The sequence below is a fragment of the Artemia sp. Qi Xiang Cuo genome, chromosome 6 (assembly GCF_049724085.1).
Source record: "Artemia sp. Qi Xiang Cuo chromosome 6, ASM4972408v1, whole genome shotgun sequence".
Taxonomy (NCBI): Eukaryota; Metazoa; Arthropoda; class Branchiopoda; order Anostraca; family Artemiidae; genus Artemia; species Artemia sp. Qi Xiang Cuo.
Window position 1 is genome coordinate 34,624,407 of NC_142799.1, and position 24,317 is coordinate 34,648,723.

Here is a 24,317-nt window from a genome sequence, read left to right on the forward strand (position 1 = left end):
TTGCTATGAATGTTAATTTAGTTTCTGGTCGCCTTGGATTTCATTTTTTTTAATAGTAATTTTTGGTCATTTTGAGTTAGAATTTTAAAAGGTATTTGTATCTGATGAGCTTAAGTTTAAAATGGCCTTTACTTTTCATTGAAAAACTTATTTTTTTTGGAAAGTTTTTTTTTAATTTATATAAATAAAGAATATAGTGCATAATACCATTCCATTTCACACTGTTGAGCCACTAGTGATATTGTACAAAATATAGTAGTGAGATTTTCTAAAGAATTATTGAGCAAAAACCTCAATGATTTGTTGAACAAGGGGTCATCAACTTTTTCAAGTCATGTGAATCAAGTGGCATGTGCCAAGCAATGCAGAACTGCACTATATGTTGAGGGGTGTGTGCCACAAATAGTAGATCTGTTCCAAACACATTGCTCTCAGTGGCGTTCACCAGGTGGTAAAAAATCAGTGACCCATCACTGTTGCAAAACATTTTTTGTTACTAGTAGTCTCCCACTAGAGATGCCTAAAATCCTTTCAATGAGCATGTAATTAATGGATGCACATCCCAAATTGGGACCTGAGAAGGCTTTTTGAAGTGTTTTCCTGACATTAAGACCAATCCTTAACCCATTAACACACAACATTTCTATTTAGGAACATGTGCTTATAACTGTTATTCCACACTATCTAGTAGTTCTATAAGGAAACTGTTGCAATCCATACAATCTGAAAAATCCTAGCTACAGACAGTAATTTTCTTGTTGACAAATTTTTAAGTTATGTGAGTTTTATCTAGCATGTCCTAGCCTCGGTTTTCTTTTCTTCTAGCGTAGGACGCAATATCATGGAGTAAGTGTGGAATTGTGGGGAGCTATTATATTTTATAAGCAGTCCAGTCTTTTCTCTTCAGGAATGTGGTCTGTCCTTGCTCTTATCTACAAATTTTCAAGACAAAATTGGTAGATATTCAAGTATATTCCCATTGGGAACATTTGGTAGATAAGGTACTAAAATTGTACCTTTAATGGTTCATCTAAAAGTTATTGTTATATTTTCAGCTGCCTCACTGAAAGTTTTAACCCTTCAGGAAGCAATAACATAGATAGAAGACTGTAATAAAGGAAGTCCAGAGGGCAATCCAATCCACCTTCTAATAGTTCCACCTGTAAGCAATGAAGAAAAGAAATGAAGATGACATGTTATCCCTGCAAGACAAACACCCAAGAGATATTGTTGGCACCCTAGAAGTTGAAATTTCAAAAATAACAATAGATACCAGAAGCTTCAAACAAGAATTAGGATGTTTCAACAGAAAGTTTCAGAAGAATATCTAACATGGCTGCCGCTAAAAGACGTCAGCAAATAAACAGAGAGGTGACTGGAGGTACAAAAATTATATTGAAACAGTACATATCCCAAAATGGATGGGATCAAATGCTTAGGGTAACATTAACAGAGTGGATATGGTCTAAGACCTTATAGTCAAAAACAATATGATATGCAATACAGAAGGGTGACTTCAGATTTCAACTCAGTGTTAAGGACCTCAACTGTTTTCTTGCCAATATATTATTTAAAGGTGTACTATCAACTTCCAAGTGAGAGGTGATATTGAGCAAGCATTTGATAATATGCTTGTTCTAGTGGTCAGTAAGAAAATGAGCCAAGACCATTTTTTGTCCTGAAAAACAGTACTTATTTTGCCACCAATGATTTTTTGGATAAAGGTGACAAAATGGCAACCATTTCTAAAGGTTATCAATGCAAGCCTTCAACAGACTAAGGATCTATCAACCCTTTTTTTGTGATGGATGCAAGATCTTAATTAAGGAAACCTGACAAGATTTTTATATAAAGCATGGGTCTTAAGTACCTTCGTGTGGCCCTGTTACCCTTTCAATACTGAGTTGTATACAGGGAGAAAGTTCTAGTCAACAAGAGAGACAAAGTGAACCCTTGAGAACAAAAGTTTTGAGTCAGCTTCTGAATGTAGTCTCAAACCTTTTACTTTGACAACTTCTTCAACAGCTACAACCTTCTGGTGACACTTTAGACTCATTGATACTGAGCTAAAGGTACTGTCAGGGAAAACAGATTGCAAGGCTGTAAGCTGAAGAGGACAGATCAACTCAGAAAAAACAGAGAGGTAACCTTGACGGTCAATCTGATTGAACTGTACTTGTGGGGATGTAGAAAATTCAACTGCCATAGCTAGGCTGTAGTAGCAGGGGCTAACCAGACTCTTGGTATCATCAAGCGTACAATGACTAGTAGATCTTCTGGACCAGGGGTTCTCTGTGTTGACATTATATTACTGGATTTGGCAAAGGCATTTGACAAAGTCTGCCATAAAAAACTTAAAATGAATCTCCAAGCTACTGGGGTGAATGAGGATGTGGTAGAGTGGGTAGAGCAGTTCCAAACAGATAGGAAACAGATGGTTAAAATAATTGGAAGGGATAGAAGGACATTCTTCTCTGAGGTGGCTGCTGCTGGAAGTGGTGTCCCCCAGGGAACAGTATTGGGTCTGACTCTATTCAATATAATTATAAATGATATACCACAAATCCTTAATACCAAAGTAAGCCCCTATGCTGATGACTCAAAACTTATTGGTTGTCCAGACATGGCAAAAAACATTGAGTCAACACAACTGGACCTAGATGCATTGACTCACTGGACTAAAATTTGGCAGCTTGAATTCAAGGCAGCAAAATGCAAGACTCTCCACCTGGGGAAGAAAAACCCACACACTCAGTACCCTATAAATTGTAGTGATGGGTCTTGCAAAGCTATTTCTAGCAACTATGCAGAGAGAGATCTTGGAGTCTTGGTAGATGAAGAGTCGAATTTCCATATTCATGCACAAGCAACTATTCTAAAGGCTAATCAAAAGAAGGTTCACTAGCAGATCTCCAAATGTTATTACTAAGCTGTATAAGAGTCTAGTTTGACCAAGACTAGAATTTGGAATGTGTGCTGCATGCCCAATGAACAAGACTGACCAAGCAGCAATGGAATCAGTCTAGAGAAGGGCAAGTAAATGTATTAAAGGTCTCTGTGATGTCCTATATCCATCCCATCTCTGCAACCTCAGAATAGCACATCTAACATATAGATGCAAACAAGGTGATGTGATAACAGCATACAAGCTTCTAAAGGTTGAGGATACGATTCCTGACCTTTTCCGACTGCTGGACAATTCAGAGAACTCGTGTTCACTGCCTTAAGCTTTTTCAGAAACAAGCAAATACCAGGATAGGGAACAAATTCTTTTCAAATAGAGTTGTCAGCTTGAGCAATTCCCACAGTGAAAAAACAGCAAAATCTACCAGCATGGAGGAGTTCAAGTCATCAGTGGATAGGGAGTGGCTCAATCCGTGGACCACTGCTTGGGACCCAACAGAGGACTAACTATCATCACTGAAGCTGGCGGACACAGGATTCATCCTATTGCTAGCAAGTGTGGTTTAAAGTAAAGTTTATAAAAGCCTGGTAAGACCTAGATTAGAGTATGGAATGTGTGTCACCAAGCCAATTAATAAAACAGACCAGATGGCTCTTAAATATGTTGAAGAGAGGCAACTAAATTCATAAAGGGTCTCAAAGATAAAAATAAAGAGTATGGAGGTCAACTGTAGAGTCTGAAGCTACCAACTATGACATACCATCAACACAGAGGCAATATGATTATGACCTATAAGTTGCTCCAGCCTGACAACAAAGATACATTTGAACCTACCTGGACATCAAGTACCAGAGGTCATTCAGCAAAGCTGTTCTGCAAGCATGCCAAGACAAGAAACAATTTTTTCTACAATCAAATCATAAGTCTGTGGAATGGCCTAACCACGATGATGGTGGAATCTACAACAATCAATAGCTTCAAATTGAATTTTGACAAGGATTGGGTAACAACACCATGGCTCACTCAATGGGATACAGCAGATGTCCTGCAGCCCCATCATCTCTAACTGACATACACTGGATTTGTTCACATTGCTGGCAAGTGCAATTTAAGGTGGGAAGATGATAAGGCTGTGTCTGCTACTACAAATCATTGTTATACCGACCAAATGCTTCCCATTAAGTACTACAGTTTGTAAGAAAAAAAGAAGAAAGAAAGTAACAACCAAGAAGCCACAGCTGACTAGCTACTATAGAGCTGGTGGGAGATGTTGACCTAGATAATGAACTGTCTAACTACTAGCCAATTGTTGGGAGCTTGAAGCTTAATGATGTGAATGATGAAACGTCAAATTCATCCCACAGGGACTTCCAGAGAACACCATTCCATTGAACATCTAACAACTTCTTGAAAGATTCATCATTGGGTGCTGGGACTATTCTATTTGAGACTATCCCAGCAGTTTACTACACAGCAGGAGAAAGACAGTTGTCAGTGTTGAGTTTTGACAGATTGTTGGAACAACTTCTTTGGATTTCCTCTCCTGTCAGTGATAATATTCTGGGAAGTTGACAAATACATTCGGAGGGGGGGGTTCTTGTGAAATAAGCTTATATGTTATAAACATGTCAGCTCTTCATTGATAGACCAATGTAGATGATTTCAGCTCCTTTAAATATTCATCATAAGGCTTGTCTCTGCAGTGTGAAGTACTAGAGTGTGTTCAATATGATTTTTCTGCATATTATGGAGTAAGAATTGTTTTCTTAACATGTTTCCTTATAAGGAAACATGTTATATATATATATATAATATATATATATATATATATATATATATATATATATATATATATATATATATATATATATATATATATATATATATATATATATATATATATATTATATTATATTATATTATATTATATTATATTATATTATATTATATTATATTATATCATATTATATTATATTATATTATATTATATTATATTATATTATATATATATTTTAATATATACATCTTACAACTACATCTTTGCACTATTTTTTGACATAGTCTCCAGAACGATTGAGGCACTTGTTGTATCTCTTCACAAGCTTTGAAATTGCTTCTGCATAAAAATCACCCGCTTGTGCCTTGAGCCAGCCTGTGACCGCATCTTTGAGCTCTTTGTCGTCATCAAACCGCTGGGACCCGAGCCATTTCTTCATATGCATGAAGAGGTGATAATTGCTTGGCGCCAGATCTGGGCTGTAAGGTGGATGGTTGAAAACGTCCCACTTGAAGGACTCAAGAAGGGCTGTTGTTCTGCAAGCAGAGTGAGGACGGGCGTTATCGTGGAAAAAAAACAATACCAGAAGTCAGCATACCATGGCGTTTTTTCTGTATAGCCCGTTGTAATGTTTTTAGTGTTTCACAGTACACGTCTTGATTAATGTTCGTCCCACGTTCCATGAGTTCAACCAACAACACCCCTTTGGCATCCCAAAACACCGTTGCCATCAGTTTTCTGGCAGAAAAATCTTGCCGGGCTTTTTTTGGTTTGGTAGGCGAATCTGAATGTTTTCACATCTTTGACTGTTCTTTTGTCTCAGGGTTCACGTACTTAATCCAGGTTTCGTCACTGGTCACAATTCTGTTTAACAATGGTTCTCCTTCATCCTCATAACGTGACAGAAAGTCTAATGCAGAGGCCATTCTTTGAGTTTTGTGGTGGTCGGTATGAATTTTGGGCACCCATCGTGCACAGAACTTATGGTAACCCAATCTTGCTGTCACTATCTAGTACAAAAGAGTCTTAAAAATCTCTGGAAAATCTGTAGACAACTCTGCCATTGTGAAACGTTGATTTTCATGAACTTTTGCATCAACTGTATGAACAAGTTCGTCAGTCACCAAGGATGGTCTACCACTCCTCTCTTCATCATGAACGTTTTCTCGTCCACTTTTAAATAAACGTACCCATTCACAGACAACTCCTTCACTCATAACTTTTGGTCCATACACGGCACAAAGCTAACGATGAATAGCTACTGCAGAACATCCTTTGGCTGTAAAAAAAACCTTATAACAGCACGCACTTCACATTTGGCAGGATTTTCTATTGCAGCACACATTTCAAACTACCACAATAACTAAACTAGCGTAGGTACGATGTTCACTCGACTACGGCTTGATGCCGACTGACCTGCTGAGCGAGTGAATCCATATACATACAGAGTATACACCCCCACCCCCCTAATGTGCAAATATATAATTAAAATTGCTTTGTGAACCTAAATATAACCTAATGAACTGTACCCCAACCCCTAAATATATCCAAATCAGGGTATATATTTGCACATCAGGGGGGTAGGGGCAAAATTTATTTGTGATGGAAATGAAGGTTATATTTAGAATCAGAATGCAATTTTGGTTGTATATTTGCACATTAAGGGGGTGGGGGTATATACTCTGTATGTATATGTATAGGGTATTTATAGCAATATTTTATATTTATGCCACTGCTTTATCTACCATGAAAAAAAAAAATTGACAATGACCAGGATGAACACTATCTATAAGAACAATTTATAGCAGCAATTTCAAAAAATTTATGCATTGCATTAAGTGTGGCAAAAATTGTAATCTTTTCTTTCAAGTTTTAAAAAGAAGGAAAAAAGAGGAAAGACTTGACGATAAAGGCTCTCCCCTTGGATAATATGTTAACTAGGATCATTATACATATTTTAAAGTAAGAATTGTTTTCCTAACATTTCTCTTTATTAGGGGCCACAATTCTAAATTTTTGCCAAAGTTTAAACTTACCTCTTATTTACATGAGAAATAAAATTTACCCCCACCCCCTAATGTGCAAATATACTCCCTGAATTGGTACATATAGGGGTGGGGGTGAAATTCATTTCTAACAAAAATCATTATTATATTTGGAGAAAGCATAAAAAAGGCATTGAGTGGTATGTTTACTTTTTTGCTTGTAAGTCAATAATATGAACTGTAAAAAAATTACTTTATATATATATATATATATATATATATATATATATATATATATATATATATATATATATATATATATAAGTCAATAATATGAACTGTAAAAAAATTACTGATTAGCCTATAGCCTACTGTAATGAGAAATAAATGAAAGGATGTCTGGAAACAAAGATGAAGGGCTAAATCGAATTAGTCTTTCATTTTGGGAATAGAACTAAACCAAGGTGAAGATACTAGCATATAGGCCTAAATAAATGTGAGAAGGCTAAAACTGTAGGCCTATTGAAAAACCTATCCTAACCTAAATATTAGGGTAAAAGACCTCTTTTTTGGGAAAGACCACTTTTCTTTGGCATATTGGAAAAATAGCAATGGGTTTTTGGACTGCCTCTTTTTTACTACAGTATGACACCATACAAGTGTAGACCCAATCATCTCTCACTACAGCCAGCCCAGTGGGGGTAATTTGCCATCATAAGTCAAGCATGTGGTCTATGTTTTGACAAACAAGTGAAATGAAAAAATATATAGGCTATTTAATATTTGTGATTTATAGAATAAAAATCAAGAAATACAAGTTAGATTTTTAGAATCAGAAGACAATCAGCTTTCTGTTAATATGTGAATAATACTCAAACCCTAAAAAGATATTTACATCAAAATAGGGTAGGCTAATTGGTATTTCCAAAAAGAGGTCTTTCTAGGTAAGTCAATAAACTAATCATTTTCAGTGAATGACCTTAAATAATTTGGTAAAATTCTACTTTAGCTACTTTTGACTATCCTGGAAAGGAGTTTGGTTAGGAAAATGAACCTTTCAGGGATAGATCTACAGGCTAAAGTATGTCCCGGGAAGGTATTTTTAAGCACCTACCTCCACTCCTTCTCCCTCTAGAGGGTCCTGACCTTTGATGACCTTTAAAAATATGTGTGTTATAAAAGTGAAACCTTGTAAAATAGATGTTCTGCTTAAAATGCAGTCCAACAAAATTGTTTTCAGCCTCACAACTTTGCTCAATCCTGATTTACAGAGTTTTAAAGACATGCAAATACATTTCCTAATTTTTGAAAATTAACATTGATATGGCTAAAAATACTACTCAATTAACAGAAATTGCATTTTCAGAACTAAAGCCTAAGAAAAAGAATATTATAACTAAATATTAAGGTAAAATATTGTTTTGTAAAAATTTCAATAGACCTGTTATGTTGGCAAATTTTAGGATCCTCTAGAGAGAGAAGGAGAGGTGGTAATTACTTCAAAATACCTTCCCAGGACATATTTTAGCCTGTAGACCCATCCCTGAAAGTTTCATTTTCCTAACCTCACCCCTTTCCAAGATAGGTAAAAGTAACTAAAGTAGAATTTTACCGTCTTTTCCCTAGGCTAGAGCATATTTGAAAAAGGTTTTGAATGGGAGAATCTAAACGTAGGCTAAATTTCTTTTTGTATCTTATTTCTGCCCTTGACCTCCAGACTTCAGCAGTGTATAGCCTATTATTGGAATAACCTAAAAATAGGAATAGGCCTAGCCTTACTTTCTCAATAAGAATGGCGAAGTAGGAAGCAGTGTTGTGAAGTAAAAAATAAAAGCACAGAAATCTTGAGAGAAAATCACTAAATGAGCAAGAAAATCATTACATTTTAAAAATTTCCTCACTTTCTGTAAGCGGTAGAAAGATAAAATTTTGGATTTTCTAGGTCTTTAGAATTAGCTTAAGGCCGTTTTCCTTAGAATATAGGAGATATTCAACATTGAGACATAAAAAACACGTGCTTGTTGATAATTAAACTAAACATTTCGGTCAGGCCGCGTCTACATTCGGTGTTTTCTGGAAAACTGGGATGCATGTAGAAAATAGAAGCTTCAAGTACGTGATGGCTCACCTTTGAAGCTTCCGTTGAATGGATCCTTGAGCAGTGGAACCTGCTCCTTTTATTCTTTACCAACCATGGAGAAGGTGACTGCTGGAGATAGAGGAGACAAAGAAAAGGCTAATAAAATTCTTTTGTTTACGTGTGATTCATCTGTGAAAGTTACTTAAGCGGCGTTCACAAGCGCGTCTAGCTATAATCCAATGTCTAGACACGTGTCTAGCCAGAATCCAATGTCTATGTAACGACCATTCACAAGTAAAATTCGGCACTTAGCTAGACACACTAGACAAGGCTCTTGGCTAGACATTGAGTTGTAGCCTTTAGAACTCAATGTCTAGGATTTTCGATTACAGCCAATCAGAATGTGTCAAGATCCACTATTTTCATCATTTTTGTTTATATTTGCAAACTGAACTTTAATTTTTGTTTTCTCATTAATTGTTTTTTTCATTTTAGGCAAATATACAACACCAGACATAGTCATGAAGCACACTAAGGCAATTGTTTTGCTTATCTCATCCATTAGCTCATGACAGTAAAAATAGGGATTATAATATTTGAAAGTTTTGCCCGCATAAGCTCTGTTGATTGGCTAGGAATGACCATTTGAAACTGAATTTGTAGTTTTAGCTAAGCACCGAATTTGACATGTGAACGTTCGTTGCCTAGACATTGGATTATGGCTAGACACGTGTCTAGACATGAGATTCTAGCTAGACACGCTTGTGAACACCGCTTTAGTATTTTGTTTCATTTGTCTTACAAAAGGTCAATGCACTAAACAAAGAGTTCCAAGCTGAGGAAACGCGAATTCAAAGGCTTTTGGAAAGTTCGTGACATGCGTGTCTGTTGCTCCTCAAGTGCTTTGTAAAAAAGGAAGAAATAGGGCGCGTACAAGATCCATTTAAAGTTCGGTTTAGCACAGCTCATTTTCTTGCACTTAATTGTATACAGTTGGGACCAAATGCGCTGTGCCTCATGAGAACTTTGCAAAAACTTACCTATTGAGTTCTCAGCAGGTTTACTGCATCCAGATAAGCTGTCTGAATTTGTTTTGGAATTGTGCTCACAAATGAGTGAACGGATTGACTACAATGACCTAACGTTTCAAAATCTCAAATGCTTAAGTCCTCATGTTGCCTTATTTGGAGACCTGGACACTCTTGTGCCTCTTCTTCAACGGTTTCCAAATTTGCTGGGTGACACTGAGGCACAAAGTGATAAAATGCAAATAAAAAGGCAACAAACATGCAATTTTTTGTGCTGTTTTGAAGGATGAGAACTCTGTTTTGTTTCTGCTTCCGCTTTTTTTTTCGCCGTGGTAGGGTACGGTACTTGACTTGACTGCACTGAATTCAGCTATAGTTCACGACTAGTTGATTAGACCTCTTATATTCCTTTCAAAACGTTTGGATAAAACGGAGACCAAAATTTGACTAAACATTGGATCCAATTGACTTGACTACAGTGAAGTCAGCTATAGTTCACGACTAGTTACTTGGATCTCTTATATTCCTTTCAAAACGTTTGGATAAAATGGAGACCAAAATTTAACTAAACATTAGATGCAGTCAACTATAGTTCAGTTAAAGATCTAAGCAATCAAAATAAACACCTGCAACTTTCAAGCAGAGCATTACCTTTTAAGCTAAAAATAAACAATGATAACCCCTATCTAACTTATTATTTAGAGGTTGATTTCCTAACTTTATTTCAAATCAATTGAAAACTTTAAAGACGGTGTTTATCGATCGAAGAATAACCAGGGTTGCCACTTCAACAAAACTACAGGTACTAGCCAGGATAGCTCAAAAGTACTACCACGACAGAAAAGTACTAACTCCCTGTCTAAAAATTTACCACGTGTTGCGCTTCGCGCAACACGCCGCATTTTAGCCCCGTAGTTTCTCAGCTTATAATATAAACCAGAGTAATTTTTATTTGTTATTTCTGTATAGCTAGTCGAACACTGACTTCCGATATGGCAAAAAAGGGCCACTGATATGGGAAGCAACTACAATCAAAATCATCGAAGTTATCTCTGGATGTTCACTATGAACGGTCCGTAATTGCCTAGTAGGGTAATGGGGCGTCCAGACTATCCGTTTTCTGGGAAAATAGGACAGAAAACTGGAAGCAGGAAAAGTAGTCAAGATGTGCAGTTTTTTGAAACAAATATGTACAAGTTTATCAGTTAATCAAGCCTGATTTTTTCTGAGTCAAAATCTGAAAAAAAAATCAAGCATCTGTTAGACAATTAACCATTTTTCTCTTTAATAGCTACTACATTTAAAAGCTACTTTTATTTATCACTCATTGTCTCTTTTTTGGCACTTTTTCAGGAAAAGCAGTCCACACTACCATTTCCTGTCCCATTTTGCCTAAATGGGACTAGACGGGGGCAACGCGCTAAAGGCGTCACCCTAAAAGTTCAGTAAGAGAATTTTATTTACAGACCTTTACAGTAATAAAATATTATTTAAGCTCACGCTTCCACTACCTCGCACTCCTGACCAGCTCTGTTGGAATATCCCAAGTCTCTGGATTCGGTACTTCCCTCCTGACATGCATAATATCGGATATTGTTTCTGGCAGTAGTCTGTTCCGGAGGAGGTCCAAACTAGCTTTAACAGCGAAAACTGACGTTCGGCGGAAGCGCTGCTATGAGGCCACGACATAATACCCTTTATGAATATAGGTAGGCGAACAAAAGCAGAGTCCCCAGCACCATCATTGAGCGTGGACACTGAATTCCGAAATTCCAAAACTGACACTTTCCCTTCCCCTAGCTCTTTCTTCAAGAATGGTAGTCGCCTCCAGTCTCTGTTTAGGACTTCAACCTCCAGCGAACCATTGAAACGGTCCTTCAATATGCGGAAAAGAGGGATTATAGAAGGAGCTGATCCGGATAAAACAGTTTCTGGAGATAACTAGTCTAGCATTCGAAGCAAGGTCTTCACTGTTTACTCTTCGCTTTATTTCAGAGCACAGCTTGATATAAAACGCAAGGCAATTTTTCTTTGTCGCAGCTACCTGTCTGTCTTGAAGTTTCCGACTTTCAATCTGATCAATTGCAAAGAGCTCAAGTTCGGCTCCAAAATGCATATCCGTCTCCATAACTGTGAAGTTTCTTGGGTTTGAAAAATCTACTTCGAAGACTGAACGAATGGCCAAAAGTTCGTCTTTGATATAATTCCTTGCCAGTTCGGAGAGAGTATTACCCACGCTTTTTAAAAGTTTGTGAACTTTCAATTCTGTGCTCTGGAATTCAAGATTCAGGCCGTTTACAATAGGAAGAGCGTAATTCAGAAAAAGATAATAAAGCTTGACTTCGGGATCGATCAAAGCTGTATTAAGCTTCGCTGCCGTTTGATCCCGACCTTCATTCGCAGGTAAGGCGAAAAACAACGTCAGAGCAGTCCACTGTTCCACCAGCCTCTGAGAGACGGCCTCAAACGCTAGCCAGCGAGTTGCAGATGGGTACAGGAGTGCATGCTCGGCTACTTCACAGAACTTTTGGAATTCCTTATACTCACGGAGTCGTTTGGCACTATTCGATACGTACGTGTATATATAATTGCTGAATCTGAAGATCTCTGTAGGTAACTGATCACAAGCACAAGAAGAGCATAGTGCAAAACTGTAACAGATGCATCCGAAAATAGCCAGCCAGGGATTATCTTTCTTTATGAGGGCTGCAAGGCCGTGGTTTTTCCCAAGCATCACATTTGCATTATCAGATGCAAACCCTATTTAGTTTTTTATTGTCATCTTCTTCTCACTTAAAGTCTTAAAGATCAAGTTTTTAAGGCCTATTGCTGTTGTATCCCCAACTTCTGGAATGGCCAAAAATTCTTCCTTGATTCCGCATGTAGTGTTGTCATAGTAGCGAACGATGATGACTAAGTATTTTGTCCCACACTTATCAGTGCTTTCATCAACCATCAGCGAAAAGAGCGATTTTTCCAATCTTGAGCTCAGCTGGCTGTTGGCGTATGGGGCAATTACTTTTTTGATTAGCCCAGTGATTTTAGTTCTTCCATATGCAAGAAGCTTTACTACTGATGAATCAGGGATAAATTTTTTCAGCAATTCAGGCAAGCTGTCCATAATACTCATTTCCTTGGATTTTGATGCTACCCAGGCTGACATTGCCAACTCTAAAGCTGTCACCTGTTGGCTAATTAGTTCTCTTTCCTTTGCTGCTCCCGATAAAGTAAACTCATTGGTTTGGTCATCAGCAATACGCACTTGGTTCTTCATACTAACAACTTTGGATATGTGACTTTCCCTCAGTGTATGTCTACGTAAATGGGATAGGCCACCAGTAATGATCTTTTCGCAAAACCTACACCAAGATTTTGTCCTATCCCTTGGATATCTTTGCAGCCAGACCTGCAAGTCTTTATCTTCTATCCGTTTTGCACTGAATTTCTGCATTTTCACAGGCTTTGGTGGTTTATTTCTGCTGATTCTTCGTTTTCTTACATTTAATACTCGTAGTTCATTTTCTTCACCTTCAATGTCACTTGCAGTTTCTTCACAGTCACTGGCACTAGCTTCAGATTTTTTGGCTTCGTCTCCAGAGTCATTAGCTAGATAGAGAATCTGTATAAGAGCAGCGACTCTAACCGGTTTTCCATATATCAAACCAGTGGCGTAACTAAGGGGGACAAGTAGGGGCCCTTTGCAGCACAAATTTAGTTTTTATGGGTATTTGCTTCTTTAAAAGAGGTATCTAAGAGAGGAAGAAAGAAAAATAAAAGAGATAAAGAAACTTCTAGATCCTAAATTTCAAAATTTTTTGAATATTCGTTGCATAATATTGCTCTTAGAGATTATTTGCTTCTTGACAAGGATGTTTCAGGGGCTAATTTAAAGAAAACATTAAAACTGGGCTAGCTGAGCCAGAATTTTCAATTTCATGCTAGACTTTTTCCAAGTGTCATGGTCACTTTTTTGACATTATGCCCCCCTCCCATTCGGAGGTCCCATATATAACTGTATAAATACGTTTCATCGTTGTGTCGAATCTTGTAATGACATTCTTTCTTGTAATATTCTTACATGTTCTTTCATATTGTAAAGTGAGAATTTGATTGGTTGATTTGTTTAATATATTCCTAAGGCTATATCCCGGACCATCAAGGGGGTGGGTGTATTTTCAGAAAAGGGGCCATGATATTTGGAAAAAAGTATAAAATAAAGAACTGAATGGTAATGCTTTTGTGTGTTTAGAAAAGGACAATCACTAAATATTTGGCATTAGAAAAAGACAACTAGACTACTGCCCATTTTTATGGAGAAAATAAACACTCTTGTATCTGTTAGGGTAGGCTTAAAGTTTACTTAAAGACTAATTCATAGGGACCACATAGGTTGGGCTGGAGCTCCAAGCACCTGAAAACGTAAATTTCTTCGAATTTATCGGCAATTCCTTATTGAATTCTAAGTTTTTTATTACCCCCCCTAATTTTTTTAATTAAATCATTTCCAGTTCGTTATTATTAACTCGCTGATCTTTTTGTTCCGTCTTCCATTTATTTCTTTGTACCACATTTTTTTTTATTTGTGAATTATTTTTCAACCACTCCCGAATGCTCAGTTACTTTCCACTTTTATCAGTAAAGCACAACGGTAAGAGCATTTCCTGAGTCTGTGTTAACTTAGGTTTTAATCTTGGATGAGAAAAGATATTTTTTTTTTTTCAACTGGAAAATTAAAAATTTGATTTTTTTTCCAGAATCTATAAACATGAGGTAAAATCCTGGGCAAAAAATCGATTCGTTTTTGTATAATTTGATCTTTTTTACTTGTTTTCCTCAATTCATCGACTTTTCGTTTATGCATTTAAAACCTATATAAATTTGGTGTTTATGTTATGTAAAATCCAATGCTGTTTGTGCCCCTCGTGTTCATTTATATTCATATATTCTTGAGAAAAAAAATCAATTCTCTACTTTTTAGTTCATTTTGAAAATGAGTTTAACTTTTTCTTTATTGTTTGACCTCCTCCCCTAAAAATTAGTTGTACGTCTGGACTTGTGAAACCCATCAAAACAGCTATAGGCCAAAATTCTTGGGGTTGAAGAAATAATCTTCTTTTATTTCTTGCTTTCTTTTGGTTGGGAGTTATGATTCAAATTACAAACGGACAAAAGGCATTTTACGTAAAATAACTGATGTTTCGTATAGGAACTGAAAACAATGATTGAAATATTTTTTGTTTGATAAAATAAAAACAAAACAAAAATTCTGTCACTCAGAATTCCTCAAATCTTCATGTTGGAGCCATGCAAATTTATGGCTGGAGGAAGTGAGACTGAGACCAAGCCACTCTAAAAAATTAAACAGGAAGGGAGCAATTAAAATGATTTTTTGATTCTTTTTAAGAAGCTGGATTCATTAAGATCGGTTTTTATTGAAATTTAACAATAAAAAAAAATCTAGTTTGTTATCTTGGTTATCATTGTTGGTTATCATTTCTAATATGCTTGTAAAATTGCCCTTTTCGGTCTAAAGTACTACTTTTGACAAAAAGTATTGAAAAAGTACTACTTTTGCAGAAAGTATTCAAGAAGTACTTCTTTGATCAAAAAGTAATAAAAATAGTTCTTTGGTACTACCCGTGGCAACTCTGAGAATAACTGAAAATGATGTGTAAATGGCGAAAGAATGGTCAGAGCACTGAAAAAGGCAGCGCGCGCGGCAGCAGCCGCGCGCGCTGATTTTTTTACTTGCACACGCTTGTAACAACTTGCACTCTTATTTGGGCTTGATTTGCACACTTTTTGTCGTCGGCAGTTGGTAACCCTGCGAATAACCTGGGAAGCAAAAAGGGTTTGTTATGATGATTATAAGCATTTCTATCGGAAATGAATTTCAGCCCCCCTCCCTATATAGGCTATACCTAACCCTGAATGAGCATATATAGGGGGGGGGGGGCTGAAATTCATTTCCAATAGAAATGCTTATTGTATTTGTACTCTGCATAAAAAAATGACATTGAATGGTGAATTCACTATTGTCCTAGGCTAAACCAATAATATGATTTGGTATATATTGACCCTGTTTTCAGCCTCACAACTTTGCTCAATCCCAATGATGAGGTTTCAAAAATCTAAAAATATATTTCCTAAAATTAAAAATAAACCAGGTAAAATTCTACTTTAGCTACTTTTAACTATCTTGGAAAGGGGATAGGCTAGGAAAATGAAACATTGCTGGAATTTGGGATGTGTGTTGCCATGCCCCTGAATAAGGGTGACCAACAGAAAATAGAATCTGTTCAAAGGCGTGCAGCCAAAGCTGTTGATGGATGCAAGAACCTCAACTATCCATCTCACCTGAAGAAACTACAGCTCCCAACACTAATCTACAGACAGCAGAGATGTCATTATGGCTTACAAGCTACTGCATTCTGATTCCTCTTCTCAGAGTCCTTTCCAACTTGATAAATCATCCAGGACAAGAGGGCATAGTAAGAAGCTACTCAGGAAGATAGTTCACAGCAGACTCTACAACCACTATTTTTCGAATAAAGGTGGCCCTTTGGAACAGTATACCCAGTGCAACTGTTACCACTCACTCTGTCAATGCATTCAATATCGGCATGGATAAGAATTGGTTCACCAAACCATGGAAAACAGAGTGGGACACCGCCAAACCAATGACTCCCCATCATCACTGACCAGCGTCTACAGGATCTTTCCTTATTTTTCTGGACAATGTGATTTAAGGTAATGGTTTTACAGACAAAAATATGTCCTGTGAAGGTATTCTAAAGTACCTACCTCTGCTCCTTCTCCCTCTAGAGGGTCCTGACTTTTGATGACCTTTAAAAACATTTGTTATAAAAGTGAAACATTGCAAAATAGATCTTTTGCTTAAATGAAGTACAATAAACTTGTTTTCAGCTTCAAAACTTTGCTCAATCCCAAGTTACAAGGTTTTAAAGATCCTAAATTTTGAAAAAAACATTAATATGGCTTAAAATTCTACTCAAATGTGGTAGGTACTTCAAAACACCTTCCCAGGACATGCTTTAGTCTTAGACCTATCCCTGAAAGTTTCATTTTTCTAACCTAACCCCTTTCCAAGATAGCCAAAAATGGCTAAAGTAGAATTTTACCAAAAGCCACTGATATGGCATAAAATTCTACTCAAATAACATGAATTGCATTTTCAGAACTAGAGCCAGACAAAAAGAAACTGATAACTGAAAATTATAGTAAAATCTTGTTTTGTCAAAATTTCAATAGATTAAATTTCAATACCTGTCAAGAAGGCACATTTTTAAGACCTAGAAGTCAGAAGAAGGTTAACATGGAAGTTTGACAGTACTTTCCCAGAGTATGTTTTTGGCCCTGGATTCATTACTGAAAGTTCCATATTCCTAGCATAACCTGTTTCCAAGGTAGCAAAAAGTAGCCAGGGAACATCATTTGACTTGACATCTATCATCACTGATCACTAGTGAAACTTTCATCACTAGTTGCTGAGACTGTTGTTGATGTCAGGTTTTGAAAGATAGCTAGAACAGCTTCTTTGAATATCCCTTCCCATCAGTGCAAATATTTTGGGAAATTGAGAAATGAAATGGAGGTTCTTGTGATGGTTCTGGGGGGGGGGGGGGGTTCTTGTGATATAAGCTTATATGTCATAAACATACCAGCTCTTTGTTGTTGGTAACCAGTGTAGATAATTTGAGCTCCTTCAAACATTCATCATAAGGCTTGTCTCTCATCTTAGATGCTGCCTTTGTGGTTCTCCTTTACACCCCTTCCAGAAGCTGTATGTCACCCCTTGTATCCTGGTGATGCTATGCATATTCCAAAATCAAGCACTGGTCTGAAAAGGGCCTTGTACAACCTCAGGAAAACAGGGAGATCTACTAGATATATTTTTTTTTTTTTTTTTTAAAGAGTGCTAGGACAGAGTTTGCATGAGACATAGTCTTCTTACAGTTTGGATGGAATTTACACTGGTTTTCAACAAAAATTCTAAGATCCCTTTCTTTGTCTACACTTCACAGCTCCTGAATGTTATTTACAGCTGGATTGACCATAGTATGCTTGAAACCTGTGTTGGACTTGCCAAGATGAATAACACTACATTTGTCAGTATTAAAGCTCATGTGCCATGTTTTTACCAAGTTTTGAACATGGTCAAGGTCTGCTTGTGGTGATTCATGAGTGAATATACCAAGCAACTTTGAGTTGTCAGCATACAGAGATGGATCATTTATGGTTAGTTGAAAAATATCATTTATATAGATATTCAATAGGGTAGGTTCTAAGACACTGCCCTGCAGGACACCACCAATGACTCCACATCTCTCAGAGAGGATTGATTCTCTTGCATTAGTAGAAAGCCTTAGTCTCTGTGTTGTATCTCTAAGAAAAGCTGAGATCCAGCCCACAAGGTCTGCATTAATTCCACATGAGAGGAGTTTTATGTTCAAGTGTAGATGTAGAACTTGGTCAAAGGCTTTTTCAAGGTAAAGCAGCAAGACATCTGCAGGTAAGCCTAGATCAATCAGGTCTGTTGTAACATCATAAGTCTCCAGCAAATTGGTTTCTACAGACTTTCATGTTTGAAAACCATGTTGGCAGGTTGATAGTATTCTATTATGTTTGAGATGCTTGCTTCATGACAGAGTTGCTTACCACTCTTTCCAGGATTTTAATAACAGCAGAATTTACACTTATGGGACAGTAGTTTTCTGTGCTGGCTTTATTTCCCTTGAACAAAGGGGTGGCAAATGCTGTTTTCCAATCTGTTGACACTTCCTTGGTACATAGGGAGACTTTGAATCATTGGGAGAGTGACTTGGCAATGTCTTTAGCAACTTCTTTTAGAAGATGTGGATATAACCTATCTGGGCAAGCTGATTTGTTGACATCTAGCAATTTAAATTTATTTAGGATATTCTAACTATGAATCTCAATGGCATCCATTGGATGGTAGATTTGTGTGTGTTCAATATTAGGTAGGTCTACATCTAATTTACTACTAAAAATAGACAGAAACTGGTAGTTCAATTGATCTGCCATTTTTTGACATCTTCAGCTCATAAAGCAGTTAATTTAGATATTGCTTGATGACCAGGACTTCTACACAACACATATTGCCAGTATTTCTTTAGATTGTCCTACCATGCTTTAGCTAGTGTGGCTTCATGGGTCTGGTAAATTTTCTTGGTTAAATTTCTCAACTTATCTATTGCTCTTTTGAACTTCTTGTACTGGTCTGAACTATCAGTTGTTTTGTATTTTTCCAAGATCCCATTTTTTATTGAGCTGCTTTCTCAATTTCCTTGGTCATGTGTGGAATAGTCTTTGGCTTTCTCCTGTAAGATACAGAAGAGTTGCTGGGTTGGATTGTAAGTAAAGTTAACTTGAAATTTTCCCATTGCTCCTCAGCTGATCCCTGTAAAATTTTACTCCAGTTCACCATTTTCAGTTCCCTCCTGATAGAATTGTAATCTAACACATTTCCAACATTTATAAAAAAAACATTGATATGGCTGAAAATTCTACTGAAATAACAGGAAATGCATGATCAAACCAAAAGAAGAGGAACTGAAAAATGAATACTAAGGAAGGCATGTAATGTTGTCTTGTCAAAATTCCAATAGGTCAATTTGCCTACCTGTGAAGTAGGCAAAATTTCTGACATCAAAATCAGAAGAGGGTCAAACATAGTAGCTTGGTAATACTTTCTTGCAGTATATTTTTGGTCGTGGATTCATTACTGAAAGTTTTTTTTTCTTAACCTAACCACTTTCTAAGATAGAAAAACTAACTAGTCTAGAATTTTGTGCAAATACTAAAAGAAAGCACTGAAAAATAGGCAAAGGTCTGGATTAGGGGCTATTGAGAAGGAAACTTGTTAAGAAAACAATTCTTACTTTACCCCCTACCTTCCATAGTGTGCAAATATATAACCAAAAGTTTGATTTTTCCCATGTATTCTCCCAATATATCTCTCTTGTTTCAACCCATATATGCATTAATTGAACCAACTGTGACAACACAAGAACCAGAAAAACAAGAGTGACAGGTAACAGAATGTATTGAAAATATATATTTGGGCTAGGCTTTATATTTGCACATGACTGAAACAGTATTCAAGACAAAATGGTGACTGCATCCTTCAAGTCTAGACTTGACGAAAGAATAGAACAACAAGCCATGGAAATACAAGTTGGACCGTTTGTCCCTTTCAGCTGCCCACTGATTATTGACGCAAGTTTTTCATAAGAGTGTGTTCCTAGGTATGCCACTTGTCATTCTCAACCATTTTGCGCACTCAAGCTGAAGTTGCTGTTGTGCAGTGGTGTCAACTCCAAACCTCTGAAGAATGGTTCTTATGGATTGTACCTACCTTGTGATCACTGTTACCAAGTGGGCTTAAGTTTTATCTCTCCAGCAAATCTCTCTTTTGGCATGTCACTATGCCCTTAACACAGTGACATGACATTATATTGCAATCATTGGCATGGAGCAAAACAGATCCTGTATGGACCTTATTATTGTACCACAGTGCAAATTAAGATAATTAAGGTAAAGTAATTCCAATGGAATTATCGATAAAAACATTATTTAAAAATGACTCTAAATGTGAATAAAAATAGAATAAAATGAGGTAATCTGTTTAATAAAAACATGCTGCACATCATAAAGTAAGAATTTCATTTGTCTAGTGTATTCTTTTAGTTTTTAGGTTCTTGTCTATCATAGGCAGCACAATTGCGCTGCCTAAGTAAAGAGCAATAGCCCTGTTTTTTCACTCATCAATGTGCTAAGATCTTGCATCTTTTGTCAAAAAACGCTTAAAAGTGAAATCTTTGAACAAAGATCTTACATCTTTGGTTGTTTTTGTGCAAACGTCTTTCATCATTCTGCTCTGATCAGCGGTCTGAGCACAATGATGAGTATATCATCAAAGTTCTCTCATCATTGTTCTATATGGCAAAACAGTGGCGGTCTTCACACTTTTTGCTAACATCAGTGAGCTGTAAGATCTTAGAAGAAAGATGAGTTACCAGGATCTCCATACCAGGGCACTTTGTATCAAAGGAGTTGTCATAGAAACTTCAAACAGGGATCATTTGATTGGAAATTCGAGTGGCAAGTGCCGTTTTTAATAGTCAAAAGTGATTGGAAGGCAACTAACACCCCCTCCATACCCACCATTTCCCAAAACACATCCAATCAAAATTTTGAAATAGCCATTTTGTTCTGCATAGTTGATTTCCAGATAGAAAATATGTTTTTGAGGAGGACACTCCCCCACAACCCTCAGGACAAGGGTTTTAAGTTATGCCCTGGGGGCATATAAGAACGATGTTGGAACAATGTATTATTAATTTTTTCTTTCTTTTAGACCAGGGCACTTCGTATTGCAGAATTTGTCATAGAAACTTTAAAAAGGGCTCATTCATTTGGAAATTGGAGTGGCTTGTACCCTTTTTAATAGTTGAAAATGATTGGAAGGCAACTAACACCCCTTCCACACCCACCATTTCCCCAAACACATCCAACAAAATTTTGAGATAGCCATTTTGTTCCATGCAGTTTAAAGTTCAGGAAATTGTACCTTTGAGCAGGATGCTCCCCCACAGTCTTCAGGGAAAGGGTTATAAGTTATGCCCTGAGGGCATATAAGGTTTTTATTGAAATCTTTGTCATAGAAACTTGAAAAAGGGCTCATTCGATCGGAAATTCAAAGGGCCAATGTCCTTTTTAATAGTCAAAAGTGATTTGAGGGTAACTAACCCCCTTCTCATGCTCACCTTTTCCCCAAACACATCCAATCAAAATTTTTGGGTAGCCATTTTATTCAACATAGTTAAAGTTTTGGAAATTAGGCCTTCAAGGATGACAACCCCTCCCCTCCCCTCCCCCCACAACCCTTAGGGTGAGGGTTGTAAGTTATGCCTTGGGGGCATTTAAGGTTTTTATAGAAAGCAATGTTGTAGAAACTTCAAAAAGAGCTCATTCAATTGGAAATCGAAAGGGCTAGTGCTCTTTTTAATAGGCAAAAGTGATTGAAGGGCAGCTAACCTCCCTCTCACGCCCACCATTTTCCCAAACACATCGAATCTAAATTTTGAGATATCCATTTTGTTCAACATAGTTGAATGTTCTGGAAATTAGGTCTTATAGGATGATAACCCCCTTAGAGCCCTCAGTGCAAGGGTTGAAAGTTATGCCCTGGGGGCATATAAGGTTTATATAGAAAGTTGTTAATGAAATTTCAAAAAAAGCTCATTTGACTGGAAATTGAAATTGCCCTTTTTAATTGTCAAAAGTGAGTAGAGAGTAATTAACCCCCCTCCCATACCCACCATTTTCCCAAAAATATTCAATCAAATTATAGAGGCAACCATTTTGTTCAACATAGTTGAAAGTTCTGGAAATTATGTATTTAAGGATGACAAGCCCCCAAGGCAAAGGTTGTAACTTATGCCCCGGGAGCATATAAGGTTTTTATAGATAGAGTTGTTGTAAAACTTCAAAAGGGGCTCATTCAATTGGAAAATTGAGAGGGCTATTGCAATTTTTACTAGGCGAAAGTGATTGGAGGGTAACTAATCCCCCACTCATGCCCACCATTCCTCCAAACACATCCAATCAGAATTTTCAGATAAACATTTTGTTCAGCGTAGTAGAAAGTTCTAGAAATTTGGTCTTTGAGAATGACAACATCCTCCCCCCCCCCTGGCCCGCAGGGCAAGGATCGTAAGTTATGCTCAGGGGGCATATAAGGTTTTTATTGAAAGTGTTGTCGTAGAAACTTCAAAAGGGCTCATTTGATTGGAAATTGAAAGGGCTAGTGCCATTTTTAATAGTTGAAAGTGATTGGAGAGCGACTAACATCCCTCTCACGCCCACCATTTCCCCAAACACATCCAATCAAAATTTTGAGATAGCCATTTTGTTTAACGTAGTTGAAAGTTCTGGAAATTAGGTCTTAGAGGATGACAACCACCCTAATAACCCTTAGGGTAATTGTTGTAATTTATGCCCTGGGGGCATAAGGTGTTATAGAAAGCGTTGTAGTAGAAACTCAAAAAGGGCTCATTTGATTGAAAATCAAAAAGCCTAGTGCCCTTTTTAATAGTTGAAAGTGATTGGAAGGCTTGACATTTTTATAGTAAAGATCGATGTGGGTATAATGTATTATTTTTTGTTGTTGCTGTTGTTTAGACCAGGGCACTTTGTATCGAAGGAGTTGTCATGGGAACTTCGAAAAGGGCTCATTCGATTGAAAATAGAAAGGGCTGATGCCCTTTTCAATAATCGAAAATGATTGGAGGCCAAATAATCCCACGCCCACCATCCCATTTTCCCATTATGTTTAAAAACTAAATGTCGCCTTAAGATTAATCAAAATGCACTGTGTTAATGCTAATTCCCAATAAGGCATCTCAGCAGTATCCCAAGAACAACTGAGGGCATTATGTTCAAACTTTTGTGGCTACTTCTGCTCTTAAAATTTAACCAAATCAGAATAGCGTAAGTGTATCCAAGCTATCATAGGCAGCGCAATCGCGCCGCCTAAGTAAAGAACAATGTTGGCTAAATGTATTATTACTTTTTTGTTTTGGTTTTTCCATACCAGGGCACTTTGTATTGATGGAGTTGTCGTAGAAACTTCAGATAGGGTTTATTCGATTGGAAATTGGAGTAGCTAGTGCCCTTTTTAATAGTCGAAAGTGATTGGAGGGCAACTAGCCGCTCCACGCCTATCATTCCCCCAAACACATCCAATCAAAATTTGGAGATAGCCATTTTGTTCAGCATAGTTGATTTCCAGATAGAAAGTATGTTTTTGAGTAGGACACTCACCCACAACCCTCAGGGCAAGGGTTTTAAGTTATGCACTGGGGCATATAAGAACAATGTTGGCACAATGCATTATTTATTTATTTTTTTTTCCTTTAGAGCAGGGCACTTTATATCAAAAAAGTTGTCGCATAAACTTCGAAAAGGGCTCATTCAATTGGAAATTGGAGTGGCTTGTGCCCTTTTGAATAGTTGAAAGTGATTTTGAGGTCTTAGAGATTTTGAGGTCTTAGGAGGCAACTAACACTCCTCCCACGCCCACCATTTCCCGAAACACATCCAATCAAAATTTTGAGATAGCCATTTTGTTCAGCATAGTTGATTTTCAAAAAGAAGTTATGTTTTTGAGAAGGACACTCCCCCACAGCCCTCAGGGCAAGGGTTGTAAGTTATGCCGTGGGGGCATATAAGGTTTTTATAGAAGGCGTTGTTGTAGAAAATTCAAAAAAGGCTGATTCGATTGGAAATTTCAAAGGGCTAGTGTCTGTTTTAATAGTCGAAAGTGATTGGGGGGGCAACTAACCCCCCCCCACTCACACCCACCTTTTCCCCAAACACATCCAATCAAAATTTAGAGATAGCCATTTTATTCAACGTAGTTCTAAGTTAAGAAATTAGGTCTTAGAGGATGACAACCCCCCACAGCCCTCAGGGCAAGGTTTGTAAGTTATGCCCT

At 37.1% G+C, this 24,317-nt stretch overlaps 2 protein-coding genes across 5 annotated transcripts in view; one reads left to right on the forward strand and one right to left on the reverse strand.

Annotated features, from left to right (window-relative positions):
- The window catches only part of LOC148951160 (TAR DNA-binding protein 43-like), an 83,705-nt gene extending 74,754 nt beyond the window's left edge, over positions 1-8,951 (reverse strand). The window contains exon 1 of one of the 3 annotated variants that reach the window (XM_089090683.1): positions 8,926-8,951. In XM_089090683.1, the coding sequence (XP_088946809.1) occupies positions 8,926-8,936 (11 nt within the window). In that variant the 5' untranslated portion in view covers positions 8,937-8,951. Of the gene's footprint in view, positions 1-8,446; positions 8,561-8,925 lie in introns of those variants that run through there. The other 2 variants (XM_089090684.1, XM_089090685.1) reach the window with 2 other exon arrangements.
- LOC148951156 (protein adenylyltransferase Fic-like) overlaps positions 1-24,317 on the forward strand; it is a 464,238-nt gene that overhangs the window by 418,397 nt on the left and 21,524 nt on the right. The window contains exon 1 of one of the 2 annotated variants that reach the window (XM_089090687.1): positions 15,488-15,626. The exons of the other annotated variant lie outside the window; for it this stretch is intronic. The gene's annotated coding sequence lies outside the window, so the exon portion shown is untranslated. Of the gene's footprint in view, positions 1-15,487; positions 15,627-24,317 lie in introns of those variants that run through there. 2 annotated transcript variants of the gene reach the window in all.